Genomic DNA, 19952 nt, shown 5'->3' on the forward strand with positions numbered 1-19952 from the left:
TTAAAGAAGGCGTAATGAAAACATTAATTGGAGCGAATTTTCCCAAATTACTTAAAAACATTTTCTCACAAGAGTTTACAGTAGTTGTTTCTTCCGGGTTTAACAAGACTGAAAATTTTAAATATTTAAAATCAAAGATCAAGATAAAATCCGGAAATTTAAACAATATTCTTTTAAATAATAGGTGCAGTATATATCTAAAAATCTTGTATTTCACAAAGTTTCTTCGTTGAATCGACAATCAGACACTTTGCGCTTTGTTCACATTTATATTTATTAACGTCAACTGTCTATGCACCGAATCAAGACGACATGATAAAATAGCTCCGAATTGCTGGAATGAACAGCACCATAAAGAATTGATTTGACTAACACAGATGGGTAATTCGGAAGGTGAAAGAACTATATAAAAAAATTTGGTTTACTCTAAAAATTCGAATTTACAGAAACAGTTGTGAAAATACTTAGAACAAGAAAGAAATGAAATTTTTGAATTAGTTTTTTTAACTATATATAAAGATTTGTTTTAAAGATTTAACCGTTTTAATAAATAATACATTATTAATAAATAAACAACAACTAATTATAATAACTATAATTCTTAAAAATTTCGTAATTTTGAATATAATATCTTTAAATTTTAAGTAATTTTAATAAATAAGCCACAATCGTACAATAAAATTTCGAAATAACCGTTACAGTTTTTAATTATTGTGACCTAAGCTTTTTTTCCTTTGAAAATATGATAACGTTTTTATGTTATTTTTAATGAACATACTATACATCAGTAAATGGCCAATTTGATAAAGAGTGTGTTATAAGAATCTCATTTTTTTTCATTTATGATAACTGAGGACACAAGGGAACTTAACAAAAATATTTCAGAGATAAAAACAATTTTTTTTAATTTCAGAAATAGAGTCAATAAATATAAATTCGAACAATTGTCGATCTATTAATATTATATTAATAGGAAATTCAAAGGGCTCAGAGGAAAAGAAATCGAATGCATGAAGGATTCAAATGAAAAGCGTTCAAATTAACTAAAAGTTATGATAAATGGTAATGTCCGTGTGTATACACAGAGACACAGTAATAATTTGCAGTTTAATAAAAGCAAATAATTTACTTTATTAACACTCATTAGATGTAAGCAAATAACACACTAAATTTAAAGGTTTGGTTTGGTTATATTAACGTGCCGTTTGAAGCAACACTAGGGCTATTTTGGGACGGACCTCGTCATTTTGAACCGTGGTCAGATGACGAGGACGACACCTGAACTGACACCCCCTCTCCACACCACACCACACCAGCGACTAAATTTAAAGGAGACAAGATTCTGTTCAATGCAAAAAAGCAATGAAAAATATTCACAGAATTTCATTATCATATATCCCAATCTAAGAAAAATATTCTATTTAACTGATTTAAATCATTTCTGATAATAATGAAGGTGAATATGCATTGCTAATGCTCTTTATAAGACGGATTACTTGACCTAGAGCATCAATAGACTCCAATGTATTTTATAAGATAGTAAGATAGCAAACAAGAATAAGATAAAAAACATTTATAAGATAGGAATTTTTTTTAAATTTTAATAAATTTAAAATTGAACGAGTTTATCCATCATAATTTTCAAATTCTAATAATGAATGAATGAATTATTTCATGGAATAATGAATTAATCATGGAATAATGAAATAATTATTTCATTACTCCATGTCATAATATCAAATAATTATCAAAATAACATTCCACGAAAATGATCGTTGCACCATTTTAAAATACAAAATATTCTCTTTTTAATGATATTAACTCTAGTTATCACACAAATATCTCTTAATTTGTGCCAATTTATACGAATATTTTAAACATGTTTTGCAATCATAAATTTTACTGAAGCAAAAAATTCTAACAGCTTTCTTTAGTATATCAAATATTTAATACAATTATTACATTGTTAAAAGTTAAGAAAGGAAGACTCTATTTCTATTGCATATTTTTTTTAACAATGTCATAATGTCTTTTTATTTTCTGTAATTTATGTAATCCAGTTTTTGTGGAATCTGTAAACATTAAGTCTAGACTTCTAATGAAACATTAAGTTTACTAGAAAATAAATTCAATATATTCTAAATGATAGTACAATCTATTCTTTAATTTTTTATCAGTGAATTTCTATCTAGCTAACAGACTTTTGGACACGTTCATACACATCAATGCCTGCATGAGTTTAGTATTACAATTAAAAGAGTATGAGAATGTGGTGAAAGCTTATAAGCCAGTTAACAGCTACGCTACCCGAGAAATTGCTTTTGTATCGTGGTCATGTTACTGGACTGCGAACCACAAGGTTCCAGGTTCTATTCTCGCTCATATCAATCCGCCACATTGGTGACCTCGGATGATGAAATTTCAACCTTCGTACAGCAACATTTACCCGCAACCAAAGTCGTCAGACTCACTTGACGCACCAACAGCAACCACTCACTTACGCACGCTCGCTCGCCATAACGCTTGGCGCTACTCAAATGAGTACAGGCGCATTATACTCAACAGCCATATCGTTCGACTCATTGGAGGGAGAGTCTGTGGTGAAAGCTTATAAGCCAGTTAACAGCTACGCTACCCGAGCAATTGCTTTTGTATCGTGGTCATGTTACTCGGCTGCGAACCACAAGGTCCCAGGTTCTATTCTTGCTCATAACAATCCGCCACAAGAATAAGAAAGTGAAGTTACCGCTCAGCATAAGATAACCTGAAACTAGATGTTGTTATATAATGCAGACATAGTTTCATACGAGTCTCTTTTGATGATTCATATACATAAATAACAGAACAAGAGTAAGGTGATTGAAATATCATTGATCAAATTTCTCTTCCAGTTTGAATAATAATCCGCTGAAGGAGCCATGAATATAAAATATTTAGTTAAAATCAAATACGTTAAAATATTTTAGGCAAACCAGGTGACTGAAAAAAGCAGTGAGTGTATAAATACAGAAAGTAATGTTTTGATCCAATTAGTTTAAAAGTAATCATTCCAGAAGACACTCAAATCAATGCTGAAATATTTTTCTCTAAAATGAGTGTTTTGTTAGTCGCTTGATAAGAATGATAAGCCATGAATATAAAATATTTAATTAAAATCAAATACATTAAAATATTTCAGGCAAACCAGGTGACTGAAAAAAGCAGTGAGTGTATAAATACAGAAAGTAATGTTTTGATCCAATTAGTTTAAAAGTAATCATTCCAGAAGACACTCAAATCAATGCTGAAATATTTTTCTCTAAAATGAGTGTTTTGTTAGTCGCTTGATAAGAATGATAAGCCATGAATATAAAATATTTAATTAAAATCAAATACGTTAAAATATTTTAGGCAAACCAGGTGACTGAAAAAAGCAGTGAGTGTATAAATACAGAAAGTAATGTTTTGATCCAATTAGTTTAAAAGTAATCATTCCAGAAGACACTCAAATCAATGCTGAAATATTTTTCTCTAAAGTGAGTGTTTTGTTAGTCGCTTGATAAGAATGTCTGCTAACACAGTTATTAAAATAGGAAAGCAATTATTCCATGCTCGTTGCTTTTCCTCCACAGAGCGTTAAGGTTAAGTTTCTTTTCAATCATCGAGTAGATCAGTGCAGTTCTTATTCCGTTTAATCGAGCGTTGCGAGAAAACTCACCCAGAAGTTTTCGTCGGCTGTGAATCAGAACTTAAGTCGGATAATCACCTGAACAGACGTCAGCAATCTGAGTATCTGTTGTTGTTATTATTATTAGATATTGAAATAAATTTCTTGTGAGATGGTTCAGTCTTTAAAAAGAGCTTAAAAATGAATAAAATAAATATTGCAACTACTTAATTAATATATTTCTAAATTGTTGTGAATTATTTATTTTCATAATAATTACTTTCATACAATAACAACAAAATATTAATAATTTTAAATTCTTTCACTGTTTGAAATGGGTTATCCAGTTACTGAAATAAGAAATTTGGAGAAGTTAGTAACTTTTGCTGTGATCTTATATATTTAAGGTGCCTACTCTTATTGTAGCCCGGAAACTAATATCTAAACCATTTGAAGTAGGTAAAACTTCTATTTGGAAAAATGCTTTAATGGAGGAAAAAAACCTGTCTAAATTAATAAATGTGCCGCAGAAAAATTTACTATATCTAAATTTTTATAGTATATGTTCAGTTTAATTTAAATATGGTAAGGTTTAAAAGAATAAGTTTGCCGTACTAAGATTCTAAACAAAATAGATATTATTTGTTAGAGACCTCAAGATGATTTTTGAAATTTCATAACTCGAGCAATTTTAGCTCTAGAAGAATAAAGTCTCGTCTTTGTTTAGAATGTTAGTATAAAAATTAGAATGCTTAGAATGCCAATTAGATTAGATTATAATAATTAGAATGTTTATCACTTGAAATGTAAGTTTTTTTAGAATGTTTAGAATTTTAGTATAATAATTGATATGTGTGTGTATATACACAGAGATGCAGTAATAATGTACAGTTAATAAAAGTAAATAATATCTGTTTAAAAGAGGCATTAACACTCATTAGACATAATCAAACTTTATTAAATGTAATTCACTACAGTTAGAGGACAGTATAAAACGTTAGACTTCATAATGTTTTCAGTAGTTCATTTGTAGATTCAAACAGTTTAAAATATAGTTCTTCATGCCATTTAAATTGCTTTACAGATGAAAGTCTATGCTTTCATAATAATTTATAAAATGATACGAAGACTTTATAACCTAACTGCGTGGATGTTGAATGAATGGTTTAGAAAGTTATTGGAATATTGTTAGATGCTTGTATGGACACTCTGCATATTTCTATAGCTTATATAATCGTTTTATAAGTTCAGAGTTACGTAGTTTTAGCTGTTAAAATATTTTACTATTATAATTGAGTAAGCCATAAAAGAATATCAATATTTATATAAAATCATATTTTCTTGAAAATATTTTTCTTTTATTGAAATGACCATTTTTTGAATATGCAAAATTCTCACTGAATATTTGCTAATTAAAGCAACGACGAGTGGGCTATGCGTTTGGATCCCCTTACAAATGTAAAGCACTCAGTCAATTTCTTGTTTCTTTCTTTTTCAAACGACGGAAATACTTCAAGAAATTGAATTACAGGATAATAAAGGAAACAATTTTGAAAAGGCATTTCTTCTTTATTTTTCTATACTTATTGTTAGTCAGGCAATGTTTATGTGGACTATGTATGTGAGAATAACGAAAAGTTTTCAATAATAGCTTTCGTATTTCATCTTTAATTGTGAGTGGACAATAGTGAAAATAACTATGGCGTTTTATTAAAGGTTACGGAGTCTACGAAACAATGAAATTTCATACATGTATGAACAAGCGCAAAAAGTAATAACTGAACAGTGAAGGAAAGGATACTAGGAAGTAGCCAGACAAAAAACATTTTCACGAGTCGAAGAGGGGCGGGGACAGAACAGGATAAGCAGCGTATACATTGCACAGTAACGATATTTTGAACAATAACTTCCAGTTTATTACAGTGAATTCTCAATTTTTATCGTTATTTTATTTTGTGAGAACACACACACACAAATATAATAAGATAATAAACAGAATTGATCAGAAAATAAATAATTTGTAATATTTTGTACAAAATCAATGTGGAAATTTAGAGTTCTTAAAGCGAAGGATTTTAGATATTTTTTATCTCTGTTCTGTCATACAGGGACACGAATTTTTCGTGTTATCGTATTTTATTCCAAATATTTGCCGGCCTCCTGGCATAGGGGTAGCGCATCTTCCCCTTGATCCCGACGTCCTGGGTTCGAGTCCCGGTTTGGGCATGGTTGTTCTTCCGTTGTTCTATCTGTGAGATGTGTGAATGTGCCCTCCTGTAAAAAGGGGTTGTGCAAGCGAATGAGTGATGCGTGAAGTAGCAAAGTCGTACTCTTGGCCCTAGTTGGCGCCACTATAAAAAACAAGAGGCGCTCCCCCACCGGCTTAAAATCGCTGTCTCCGTAACAGTGGGCTTGTCCATGGCAAGTGCCATAAGAAACAAACAAACAAGAGTTCTTAAATAATTTCAAGCGAAAATTGGCATTTTTTACTTTTATTTATATTAAAAAGTATTTCTCAAAATTATGCTACTAGTTTTAATTTATTAATAAAATTTATTATTTAATTATTTAAAAAAGTTATTCCTTTATTATTATTTTTTTTGGTATAAAAAGTTATTGCTCAGTAACGATATTTTGAACAATAATTTCCAGTTTGTTAGAGCAAACTATCTATTTGCATCGTTCTTTTATTTTGTGAGAACATACACACAGAAATAGAATCAGAAAATAAACATAATTGATCAGAAGATAAATAGTGTGTAATATTTTGTATAAAATCAATATGGTAATTTCGAGTTCTGAAATATCAACTCATAATTTCAAGCAGAAACTAGCATTTTTTAAAACTTTTATTTATATTGAAAAGTATTTCTTAAAGTTATTCTAATAGTTTTAATTTTTTTTATTTAACTCTAAAACTTTTGATAAACATTTGATTTTTTCTATTCAATTTTTGATTCTTTTATTATTTATTATTCGCTTGTCTTAAAGGTTCCTTTATTTTATATGTGAAATTTACCACTCATAGAGTTATATAAAAGCTTTGTGTTTAAAAATTTGGGAAACATTTCAACACAGAAAAAAATTTAGTTTGATTCCTTAAAAAAAATATTCAAAATCAATAAAACAACAGACTTTGAGCTGAAAAAATTTTGGAAAGTCAAAAATTTTTCAAACTGTAATTTTTATTTATTTCAGAAATACGCAACACACATTGGTAACAACGCCCTTTCCATCAGTTTAAATTATCCAAATATAGAAAAATAGTTGCATATTTATTTGAAAATTGAGTAAATTAAAATATAAGTATATCGTGTAACAGTGAATATAAAAATCCCTTCCTGGGTCTACAGTTTTATTGCATTTCAGCTGTTTCATGTTTGACAGTACCATTTATTTGTAGTGCTGCCATCTAGTGGAAAGCGGAAATACTTATTCGAGAATTTGTTTTAAAAAATAACCGACATATACTTCTTTTCTTTCTTCCTTTATTTTTTATACAGTTATTTCATCAACAATAAAACAAATCATATAAAAGACTACTTCATAAATTAGTAAATAAATAAGATTATATTAAATTATACCAACTGAAAAACATGTCCTATAAAATAAATTGCAAAAAAAGATTATTGCCCATGATGAATTATTACAATTAAAGTGCTTTAATATGAATTTTAAGAATAACGATCAATATTCGTAATTTTTTTTAATTTAACACATTTTTCTGTTTATTTTTTTAAAAATATAACCTTTAGTTTAAATAAAAAAATATAAAGATAATAAAATGCTTTCAAAGCAGAATAATATATTTATCCTTTCAAAATTTCTCTTTTTATGAAAAATTACTTAATGTAATTTTCCCCAGTTTTATTTTCCATCGTTGGTAACCAAGAAAAACCCAATCATTGTGTTCATATTGCATTGTTGATGTGAAGAAAATTTTGATGCCAAAATTTGTTATTAAAATCTATCGTTACTGATCAGTTAATTGCTACTTATCATATCAAGACCAAAATCGGTAAAATTAATTTTTTTAGTCATCTGCATTCAACTATTTTTGAGAGAAAATGGGGGTAGTAAAGCATATTTAGTATTATTTTGCTGCTTGCTTTTCTTACATATTATATTGAATTATTTCGCTAGTTTCGATTGTTTAAATTTATGCAAAAGAAATATGTCTGGAGAAGCAGCTAAAATATTTATAAATACAGTGCATTAGATAAAAAGCAAAGTAACATATTCATTTAATTAATTGTCCTCTTAAATTAAAAAAAATAAATAATTTCTGGTTAAAAGAGTGGTGTAGTTAATATTAGTAGTGTCTTTAAGGAAAGGTACTTTTCAGTTATTCATAAGAAAAATAAATATCTACCTATAATTTTTTTTTATCAAAAGAGATTAATAAAAAAACTAATATATTTATACAATAGGAAACATACTTTTCAATATCAAAAGAAAATCATGAATTTCATTTCATGCGTTTCCATTTTCTTGACAGATTCCAATCCCGTTCTTGTGACACAATACGTGGGTGGTGACATGAAGCCAGATTCGGCATCCCGAAGAGCAGACGAAACAGACGATCTTCAGGAATCTGCCAACCATCCAGACAGGCAGTTGGTCCACTCGAGTGAAAGGTAAGCAAAACAAAAATGGGAACATTAAATAGAGAAAAAAAATTAAATTGCCTAATTAGTACCTTCATTATTCCCAAAGCCCCTTTATAATTTATCCAAATAGTAGCACTGATAATCTTTTTTTAAAATTCACAGCCGTTAGAAGAACTGTCGTATCTAGCAAAAGCTTTTTTCATGATACATTGTCTCTCTCATTAATAAATAAAAGCTCATCACGTTAAATTACGTTTCAGGGGTAAAATCCTTACATTAACCGGCGGGGGGGGTAATATTAACTAGGGTAGATAACTTTACTTTATCATATTCAGAATATATGAATGGTAATGTCGACTTATTATTTTTCTCAAATATCAATTATAAAAGGTGTTATATCTTATTTATCACTCTGACCGTCTCGTTCTATCGCACTCTTGAATATTTTTTATCGATGACTTGTGACTGATTTAGAGAAAATTTACTTTTTAAAATCATTAAACGTATTTATAATTCTTCGGAACTCTATTTATTATCTTTATCGAAGAAGAAATTTTAAATTTTATTTTGATTTCAAAAATAGATCTATTTTCACAATAAAAATTTATTATTTCTGTGAATAATTGAATTGAATTGTCTTAAAACTGCTATATATTTCAAGTCGGTATTATTCCTTAGTATTTAGTGCTCTTATCAAAATTGCGATTGTGTAGAAATATAACGATAAATTATGTTTTAATATCAATTTCATTTTTAAGATCGTTTGATTTTATTTCTCTCATAATGTTGTTTCTTATGGCACTTGCTACGGACAAGTCCGCTGTTCAAAGACAGCCGATTTAAGCCTAAGGGGGAGCGTCTCTTGTTTCTATCGTAGAGCCAACTTGGGCCAAGAGTACGACTTGATTACTCACGCATCACTCATTCGCTTACACAACCCCTTTTTACAGGAGGGCACATTCACACATCTTACAGATAGAACAGAACAGCCATGCCCAAACCGGGACTTGAACCCGGGACGCCCAGATCACGGGGAGGATGCGCTACCCCTATGTTGGGACGCTTTTTAATAGAATATGGAATGAATAGTCACATTTTTATGGGAATTTAATTACTTTCAGTTGTCATCCTTTTTTTATATATTGTTTTTACTTGTCTGAATTTAATTGTAAAATTGATGATAATTATCCGAAATCTAAGAACTTTTTAAATTAAATTTGCTTCGATTTTAGTTTATGAAGACCATTTATATAGACAAAGAAATTTTAACGTTTGTCGAGTAATTTTATAAAAATGTGATGCATCTCTAAGCTTAACTATAATCAGAGACAACTTACCCCTTCCCAGCCCCAAACTGAGAGGACATAACAAGCTATAAGGTATAGTTCACTTGTGAATAATGTAATAAATATTTTTATTATAAAGTATCTTGAAAATTGTTCATATGTAAACAATAATCTTCAAATGAAAAATAATTTACCTTTGTGAAAACATAACATAATTTAAATCATTGATTTTTTTTCGTTCAGTAACCATACTGTATACTTTAATCTATTAATAGCATTTCTGAATAAAACTCAATGCTCATTTTCCTACAAAACTAAACTATGCATATTTCCAAAACTAATCTGAACAAAACCCAACATATTTGGCATCGTATATTTAGCAGTTGGGCAAACAGTTGAGGGTCGTCAAAACCAAGTCTAAAGCCCCATAAAATTAGATAAAATTTTTGAAATACGTAGCACCTCTTTTTCTCCTTGAGCAGAGAGCATCCTCTTGTGGCGTTTTGTAGAAAACAATCAGTTGAACGGCAGACCTGCATCCTGAGGTCGACTTTTTCCCTATGCGCAACCCTTGCGCTAACGCCGAATGTTTTCTGCTGGAAACCGTGGAATCCCTCCACCATACTGTTTTCTTTAATCTATTTTTCCTGTGTGTCTGTAATAATAAGTGTTTGTAAATTTTGTAGTGTAGCTGCGTTTGTGGAAATTAACAATAGTGTATTTAAAACCGGTCAGTTCCTTAGAAAATCACAACACACCCACTATAAATATAATTATTGAATTTCACTAAGAAGGATATCGAATATTAGTACTTAGAATTTAATTATGGTGAAATATAAAAAAAAATATTTAAATGCATTAGAATCATATTTAGGATTATTTAATTGGATATATATTAACATATCACATAGATTTTCTGCAATGGTGACTTGAAATGTTATTCACTTTTATAAACATATTCTTTTCTGACATTAAATATATCTTTCAGCGCTCACCTCCCAGTCAAATTGAGCATCTCCTCTGTTGGTGGTGGTGACGGCGAAGAATCTTCTTCCACAGGTGGCGCCACTGACCACAATCGGAAGACGGAACATTCGGCCTCCTCGGAGAAAGGCCACCAAAATCAGCACATCTTGCATTCGAATGTGGCGAAAGGGCACGATCACGAGCGTCACTCCGCTAAGCATGACGAACATCACAAGGAGACGGAGAAGGAGAGTCACCGTCACGACACGCAGGCGCACGACAAGGGTGGTGCCACCCAGCAGGGGATCAGGGAGAGAACGGAGATTGAATATTATGAGAGAGGTATAGCATGATAATCTCAACCCAAAAAATTCCAACACGGTTTAACTAACATTCGATAAGTTGAGTTACAGGGTGATTCAAAAGTCCGAAAGCAACAACAAAAATCATTAATGCGCACACCAAGGGAGATGAAGCAATGTTCTTTGCACAGAAAGAATAGAATTAAAACTGGATACATTTTTGTTCCTAAATTAGAATATGTCTGCTTCATTTTTTACAGTCTAAACCATAAACTGGTTTTACAGTTACAATTTTCAGTGTAATCTGTTATAAAGATAAAACAGTTAGAGAAGTAAAATTTTGGTATGTGATCCTCCAACCAAGAGCACATCTATTACATGAGAAATCACTCTTTCCGTGCCATTTTAAAGAACTATTTCTAATGGTATGACGGAATCTTAATATTATAAATTTGTTTAATAATTAAAAATAGGATTACTCGTCTGATACATTTGTTCGCTTCAATATTTTTTGTGTGCTTTCTATGATTTGTAAATGTTGAGCTGCACTGGTCATCTTTTAACTTTTCTGAAATAACTGAAATATTGTTTAATGATTTATTGTATTTGTATGCATCTCGTTTGTTTATATTGGTCTGATTACTTGGATTTTCAATAAATGATTATATTGAGTTTCATAGACAAGGAAAAGGACCGAATGTGCTCTTCCTTTCCATTAGTTCTAACTGCATAGTGACAATTTTAACTAAAATTCTATATATATATATATATATATATATATATATATATATATATATATATATATATATATATATATATATATATATATATATATATATATATATATATATATATATATACTTAAATGAAACTAATTTCAACGATGGCTAGAATCACAGGCGGTTTCTTCGGTTTAGAACCAAAGAAATTTCTACAAGTTTAAATCTTGCAGCATAAAACAATGAAATATTTTGAATGCTTTGGAGAATACATCTTAATAATCCAAAATATTAATCTTTTTTAAATCTATACTTATATTAATATTCCTTTTAAAAGGGTCTTTAAAATTCCTTTTTTAGCAAGCATTTTATTGCTGCTTTAAAATAATGTTTAGAATAATAATTTTGGAAGTGGGTAGGAGGTATGTATTTTGCTATGCAAATGCCTAGTATTTTATCTTCGATTGCTTAAATATCTGCAGCATCTAAATATAGGGATGAATTTGGAGCTCAGATTATTTTATTTTTACTTTCTCGTATATGAAGTGTACAAACAAGGAGGTAATTTAACAATAAAAAAAAATTAAACTTGAAGTTTTAAAGAATCATCACATTTCAGACCTTTCCGAGTGCGAGAAAACACATTTGTGGAATAATGTCTATCTATCTATTTGTCAATTCATCCGTCTCTATTTGTGAACAGAATAATTTGAAATCACTTTGAGCTAGAAAAATGAAATTTGGTGTATGATCTCTACTCCAAATTTGTACATTTTAATCACATTTTGAACGAAATTCATTCTGATAAAGTTTGTTTATCCGGCTGTTCAAATATTAGTTAACTCAATAATTACAACAACAACAAAAAAAAAAAAAAAAAAGAAGAAAAAAAAAGAAAATTCGATAGATAAAGTTTTGTACTCAGGTTTAGCGCAGAGTTTACTACATTGTTAATATGTATCAAATTGGGGATTTAATCAGTTAAAGGGTTGACTATCAGTCGGCTCGTACATTTACAAGCATATATATAAATGCAAAAACCCAAAAACGCAATGATGATTGATATCTCATCTTGTGACTATAATTGTAATTCTATATCAAATTGTGGTATTAATTGGCCTAAAAATGTCGTCTAAAATAAAAAATTTGGTGCTCTGGTAACTGTACAATAATTACTATCCAGCGGTTAAATGCCAAAAAACATCTGCTAAATATGATACGCATGTTGGCTCTTTTGTAATTATTGTTAATCAATGACATGTAGTTAACAACATTCAAATACATTTGTTAGAGTATAAGCAAAAAAAGTTTAGAGGGTGACCACTTCTGTTAGTTTTGTTGGCAAAATTCTCTATCAGCTTTTTTCTAATTTCAAGTTCTTTTTCCTCATGTAGAGCACTTTTTGGACACCGAGTATGACAAGGCTAAGAAGGGCCACGAGAACACGAAAGGCCTGAAAGAGCACGAGAGTCATAATGACCACGATTCGCATGAAGACAAGAAAATTCACGCCAAAGACGACAGTCACAGTCACAGTCACAAGACAGACACGGGTGGCTCACTCGGAAAAGCAGTTGCTGCAGGAGAAGCAGCAGTCATAGGTATAAGAGCAATGAATTTTTACTATTGCACATAATATGCAATTTGACAATAAATTGGCGCCTTATTGGCTCTAATGGCCTCGGTGGTCTGGTGGTAAGGTCTTGGCTCTTGAGCCGTAGGGTTTCAGGTTCGAGACCCGATTCCACCGAAGAACCGTCGTGTAAGAGGGTCTGTTGCACGTTAAATCCGTCAAGGCCAAACGTCCTCCCGCTGGTGTGGCGTGGTGTGGAGAGGGCGGTGCCAGCTCAGGTGTCGTCCTCGTCATCTGAACGCTGTTCAAAATGACGAGGTCCGTCCCAAAATAGCCCTAGTGTTGCTTCAAACGGGACGTTAATATAACTAACTAACAGTGACTCTAATATATGTTGTTCTCTGGTTTTAATGTTCCCAGAATTTGAACATTCCCCCAGTGTTAATGTTCGAGTTCGGAATAGTACTGAGTAGTACGGAATAATAGTTCCACTGATTATATATAGTGTTTTTTACCTGGTATTTGTTAAAATTTTAGTAATGGGTAAAACATTCTTATGTAAATAAGAAGGGGAAGTTAGCAGAATGGAGTGCCAGCTGTGATGTCAGCCTCATCATTGATCAGATCCATCCGAAAGTAGCCTTTATATAGTTTAAAGTGATATTCTATATTACCTTATTTAAATTGTTAATATTTAAGTTACAAAATGTGCTTTGGATCATATTGCTTATAATTCGAAAGGCTAATAGGTACATAGGGTGATACTGAAATTTCACAATCACTAGGTTTGAATGAGATTTTGAATAAGCAGAAAATTTATTTCCTTAATGAATTCAGGATTGATCGTGCTATGTATACAAAACAAAGTAATCAGGATTTTATTAGGAAATTTTGTAATTTCTTTGTTTTGTCTGTTCATGCCATTAATAGGCCATAAATTAGAATGAAACGCAGGATAAAGGGCAAATTAAGGCTGGCTAATCAGTATCAAATAATAAACTGTGAAAATATGAAATTTTCTTATTACAGTTTTAAGTAATCAAGAGAAGACAGTTAACGACAATAGAAGTAAAATTTGTGGCATCTCGTAGATTGTTAAAAATTATAAATAAATTGGAAAACAAATTGTTTATCTTCGTCATTAGAAATGACTTTCATTGAATTTAAAATAAACTTAGTAATGGAAGGCTTAGTTTCAATAATAGATTTAAAAGTACCTTTTATCCTTGATTTTTAACAAGAAAATAAAATGACATATATTTAATTCTCCAACTTATGTGTTAGTGTCGCCATCTAGTGACTAGATTTGAAGAGAAAACATTTGGCAATTTAGATGGCGGGCAAGGAATGGATCGAGCAGATTATGATAGAAAATAAATGATTCTCAAATAGAGCATAGCTTGTTAAATAACAGCTGTTTGGAGTATAAAAATATGGCATTAATTTTTTTCTTTTGAATTTCCATGACTTTAAAATATCAAAGCATATAAAAATCATAATTTAATAAAATTAAAATTACAATGATAGCTAAAGCATACATTTGTGTTTAAAATTTTATAAAATAAAACGGAGTGATTTTATAAAAATTGAATAATTGAATTATTATTCCAATTGAAATTATGTAAGAGTCAATATCATCCTTTATACGATAGAGGCTATTATTGATTATTTAATCAAATTTTTTAAGCAAAGGAAATATTACAACGTAAATTAGAAATTCAGTGTTAAGTGTCTAATTGATAAACAGATTTGAAACATTAATTTATGTTTATTTAAGAATTGACATTTAATTTACTGTCTGATTTTGTTATTCAATCTCTTGTGAACTAAATAAGCAATTTCATTGAACGTTGGTAATAATATCTTAAAACTAGTAACTAATGTTAAAATATTATAAATTTTTATAATTTTTTTAAACACTAATAATAATATTTATAACTAAAGCACGAGAAGGAAAAAGAAATAATTTGAACTTAAATGAATTCATTGAAAATTTGATAGCTACTTGAGTTTGAAACTTCATTTCAATTTATTTATTTAAATAATTTTCTTATTTTTAACGATCAATACGTCATATAACTTATCATACTATTTTAAAATTCAAAAAAAATATTTGAAAATTTTTTTGAGCAACACATATACTTATAAACTGATTTGAATGTTACGTCCATGAGAAGGGTTTATTATTATAGTCTTAACAACATTTTTTCTAGAAAATTTTTAAACGATTGTTGCTTTGTAGTATTACAGTATATTACATAGCTTGACATTATTATTCTCAATTTGGATAAGAAGTTTTCAAATTAAAGTTCAAAATATAATAAGGCTCTTCACACTCTCTTCAAAATACAATAAGGCTCTTCACACTCTCTTCAAAATACAATAAGGCTCTTCACACTCTCTTCAAAATACAAATATAGGCATTATTCATCATGGAGCAGTAAATAATTGATATAGGCATTCAACTAATCTCGATTTCTCATTTATAAATTTTTTTTTCATTCTATTCGATGCGTATCAAATGTAATGTAAAAGAATACATATTGAGATAATTAATATCTACAGAAACATATTAATTATTTCATTAAATTAAATTTAGGTAAAAAAAAAACTGGCTAAGTTTCAATTTCTTTAAAAAATACATGCTAATGTTTTTTTCAAAATGACGAGAACTATTTACATTAAGGCGTTAAGTTTAAAAATATAGCATTGTATTAAAAAACGTTTTTTAGTCATAAATGCTAAGCACCAATAATTAATATTTGTTTCTTCTTTTAGGCTATTTTTCTAAATTTTTTGAAAATCAGTATCATGTTCAAGCATAATTGTTTTTATATTTACATACTTATATGTTGATTTAGATATTTTTAGTTTCTTTACTCTGATTTCGAATAAAATTCCTTTCTTGCTCCACAACTTTGCTGCATTCCATAACGATTGAAAAGTTTCGATCCGTTTTCCAATAAAAAGGCGCACTCAAAATACCGTGTGATACTGATTTGTGTACATTTTTATTTAAACTTCCGTCTAGTTTTGACCCTTGTATTTACAATATAAGTACATAATTATTTTTCTTTTCCTCAATGCTCTTCTTATCAGGTCACGAAGTCCATCCTTACTACACGCCTCCCATCGCAGTGGGCCACCCCCGTGCCATTAATAAGGAACAGACAGTGCACGAGGACTCACACGCACTGAAGGAAGACTCCGAGTCCTCCCGCCTCCACCATAGCGAGGAATCCAAGGGCCACAGGGAACACAACAGTGAGAGGGACCTTCACAGCGAACAGAAGGACTCAGGATACCTGGATAAGGACAAAGGACGTAGGAAGGAGGGATACAGGGAGAGAGGATACAAGATAACAGCCGAAAGAGAGTATTTCTTAAATGGTAAGTAGGCATATTTATTGCATATTAATTGTTAAACAATTATAAAATTGTATCTTTTTATTACAATATCTTCAATAATGTCGTTAAAAATAATCTGTCTTTCGTAAAGACTTTTAAGATAGCTTATACTGTTGTTCTTCATTTGATTTAGTTATTTATTTTTGTTTATTGCATGTAGTCTTGTAATATTCGGAAGTTTTATAAAGATTTTCATTAGTCAAAGATCCATCGAAAAAAATCAAAATTCAAGAATAAAAAAAGAAATTGCACATTTAGATTTGAAATTTGTAGTAAAGGTAATTGTCTTTGTCCCCATATCAATTAACCCTTTATCTACTGCATTATGAACTACTGAAAATTTCTTCATAAATATATTTTTTTAGTTGCCATATTGATAATTAAAGAATATACCAGAAAAAAAATCTCCCCATGCAAAATTTAATTTTTTAGAACTAATTAATTAAAGTGGTACTTAAAAGTACCATCAGTACACTATGCATAAATTTCCTCATAATAGAAAAAAAATACGGATGATATTTCTAATGAAATTTAACCTCTTAAAAATGCTAAATAACCAAAAAACACTCATAAGAAAACAAAGAAATTATCAAATTGACATAATTTTATTTTATACATAATAAAGGTAGAAATTCACATTTGAAGATAATCATAAAAACAATTTTTTTTTCATTTACGCACAAAAATATATTACAAGTTGAGCATTTTGAATGTGGTTTTGATTGAATATTTATGAGTGCACAGATTTCACAACGTCCTCGATTCGACACGAATGTTGGCCAAAGGTATCCTCTATTTTCTAAACGAACATCATTAGAAATAGACAAATTTCCTTTTCTTTTCTTTTTTGTTCTCTTGACAGTGTTAGTAAATATATATATAATTGAAATCTATAAAAAATACTAAAACATATTTCTACACTACACTTTCATAATTACATTATAACAAACAGAAATACTATAGATAATTACATGGACAAAATGAAAACAAGTTTTTTTCCAACACTACGTGAACTGGCGATACTTATAAGTACCACCGAATAAAACGTACCATCAGAATATAAGTAACGGTTGTTGTGCTATAAAGTTTTAAAGTGATTGATGCTTATAAGTACCGTCAGTAGATAAAGGGTTAAAGTATTAAACAACTTCACTACTCCATTATATTATTAGGATTTTAGTATTTATTCCATCAATCTTTGAATATGACAAAATTTGAAGATCAATTTGGTATTTTAATCAAATATCTCCCATCTCATAGAATATCTTTAATTAAACGACTTTTATAGATTTTACAGCAATTTTGTAAAGTAATGAACAATATGTTCTCTAATTTTGCTTTGTTTAGTATTTAAATGTACATTGCTTGTTACGTTAATTAAAATTATGAAAATATAAACAACAAACAAAATTGTTTTAATAAATTATAAGTTTTTGATAGAAAAATGATGCATTTTTTCTCTCACAAATTTGACTTTTTAATTTTTGCTTAATTATATTTTAAACAAAAGACACTCTTTCACATGGGGTGCTCTCGTTGATTTTAGTTATTATTTAAGTATAATTTATTCATTAATCAAAATAACAATTTGAAATATGAGTGTAAAATTTGGCATTTCCGAAACAAAGTATATAAACTGAATTCGTGTTGGCTTTCTGATCTGCGAAAGACACGATGATGACATCAAATAGAAATAGGAATAGAATTATTCTGTGAAATTAATATTAGTTTTCATATTGTGTAACTGTGGAAGCTGATGGCAGAATCTTTGATTAAAAAAATAACTCGACCAAATGAATGATACAGTATGAGCCATTACATGACAGTTCGAGTGTCCATAAGAAAAAGCAAGCAGTTGATGTTTTTCTCTTATGACTGCATGGCATTTTTCTTTCTTGTTTATGATTAAGAATACCATATTTTATTCTGTTATGTAAAATTAAAAATTACAACTTCAAAAGTAAAGTGTTTTAGTCAATATATATTCTTGTTAACAATTTATTTTCTTACTGAATTATAGCTCACTGCTGCCGAATGACTATAAGTTTTCTTTTAGACGTAAATCATACTTAAAATAAAATATAATATTTCTACAGCATTTTCTTCATAATTCATTCAACAAATAAAAAACAAATTTTTTTAAAAAAAATCTATTTCTAAAAAATTAGTCATTTAAGGGTTAAATTTTTAATTGGAGTCTTAGTTAAAAAATAATAGAAATTTTGAACTTTTCTCTGCAACTTCGAAGCATATCATTGAACAAAATCCTTCCTAAACCATTTTAAAGTTTAAAAAAAGTATCACTTCAAAGGCACAAATTTCATTACCATACAGGTTTTTCTCTAAATTAAAAAAAAAAAAAAAAAAACAAATGTAGAAACATTTTAAGTATATTTTAAAACACTAATTTTTTTTCTTTTCATTACTGCATTTATACTTATCTGCATTCAAATTTTACTAAATCATTTGTATATGCACGTTATCGATTGCATATAATTAAGTTTAAATTATAAATATAGAGTAAACAAAGAAGCGTCAAATCTAAACATTATCAAGTTATGATACTTGAGGTTTGAGTCCCAACTTGACTTAAATATATATTTTTTTCTTCTCCAGATGCTCATCACGACAAAGGACATGCCACCCACACAAGTGGCCAGAAACTGAAAGACCAGGAGGGTGCAGCTCACGGATCGAAAGAAGGCGAGCGGGATCGAGGATTCACGAAGGAAGAGAAAAAAGAAGAAGCCCACGATGCAGCTTACGACGCGAAAAATCAGCACTACTACGATGGGGAGGCCCATTCAGAGGGGTTCTCCACCGAGAAGAAAGCTGCTTCCTCCAGCGGCGAGAAGCAACAGAAGGAAGAAGCAATCGTTCCATTGGTAAGTGTGAAGAGGACTGTTCTGCCCGTTTACACTGTGGAAGACGAAAACCCATTCATTGCCTGGAAGAGACGTAAGCTCAGGAGAATAAGCAATGTTTTGTTACCGGTCCTGTCTGTGATATTTGGAGCTTGATTTTTAGTGAAAAATAGATGATGATACTTTGGGGCATTATGTATTATCTAATCAAATGTCTCTTGTCTTGATTTTGTATAGTTTTTCGTCTTATTCTGAAGAATAAAAAGAATAATTTCACCTGATCAAATGTTTCCGGTATATTTTGTCATACAAACAGCAATATTAACACAGAATTTTACACTTATAAAAAATAAACCAAAAGAGAGTTAGTAAAACGTAATTAAGGACTCAGCTTTAGTTTATTTCGATACGCCTCGATCAAAATTTTTTCAATAAATATTTATCTGGAGTACAAAACTGTAAATAGACCATGATGTATTCATTATACATTCGGACAAATTTTTAATGGGATGTCCTGCTTTGATGTAATGTACATTATGCTGAAATAAAATAAATAGTTATTTTCTTCTGCGTTTATA

The 19952-nt window shown here is 29.7% G+C and overlaps 1 protein-coding gene across 1 annotated transcript in view; it reads left to right on the forward strand.

The window, feature by feature from the left end:
- LOC129966069 (uncharacterized) overlaps window positions 1-19952 on the forward strand; it is a 68792-nt gene that overhangs the window by 46983 nt on the left and 1857 nt on the right. Inside the window, exons 3-7 of the mRNA XM_056080433.1 lie at window positions 8145-8283; window positions 10531-10850; window positions 12924-13130; window positions 16202-16492; window positions 19127-19395. Coding sequence (XP_055936408.1) covers window positions 8145-8283; window positions 10531-10850; window positions 12924-13130; window positions 16202-16492; window positions 19127-19395 — 1226 coding nt within the window. The remainder of the gene's footprint in view (window positions 1-8144; window positions 8284-10530; window positions 10851-12923; window positions 13131-16201; window positions 16493-19126; window positions 19396-19952) is intronic.

Source organism: Argiope bruennichi, chromosome 4 (genome assembly GCF_947563725.1).
Source record: "Argiope bruennichi chromosome 4, qqArgBrue1.1, whole genome shotgun sequence".
NCBI classification, from domain to species: Eukaryota; Metazoa; Arthropoda; class Arachnida; order Araneae; family Araneidae; genus Argiope; species Argiope bruennichi.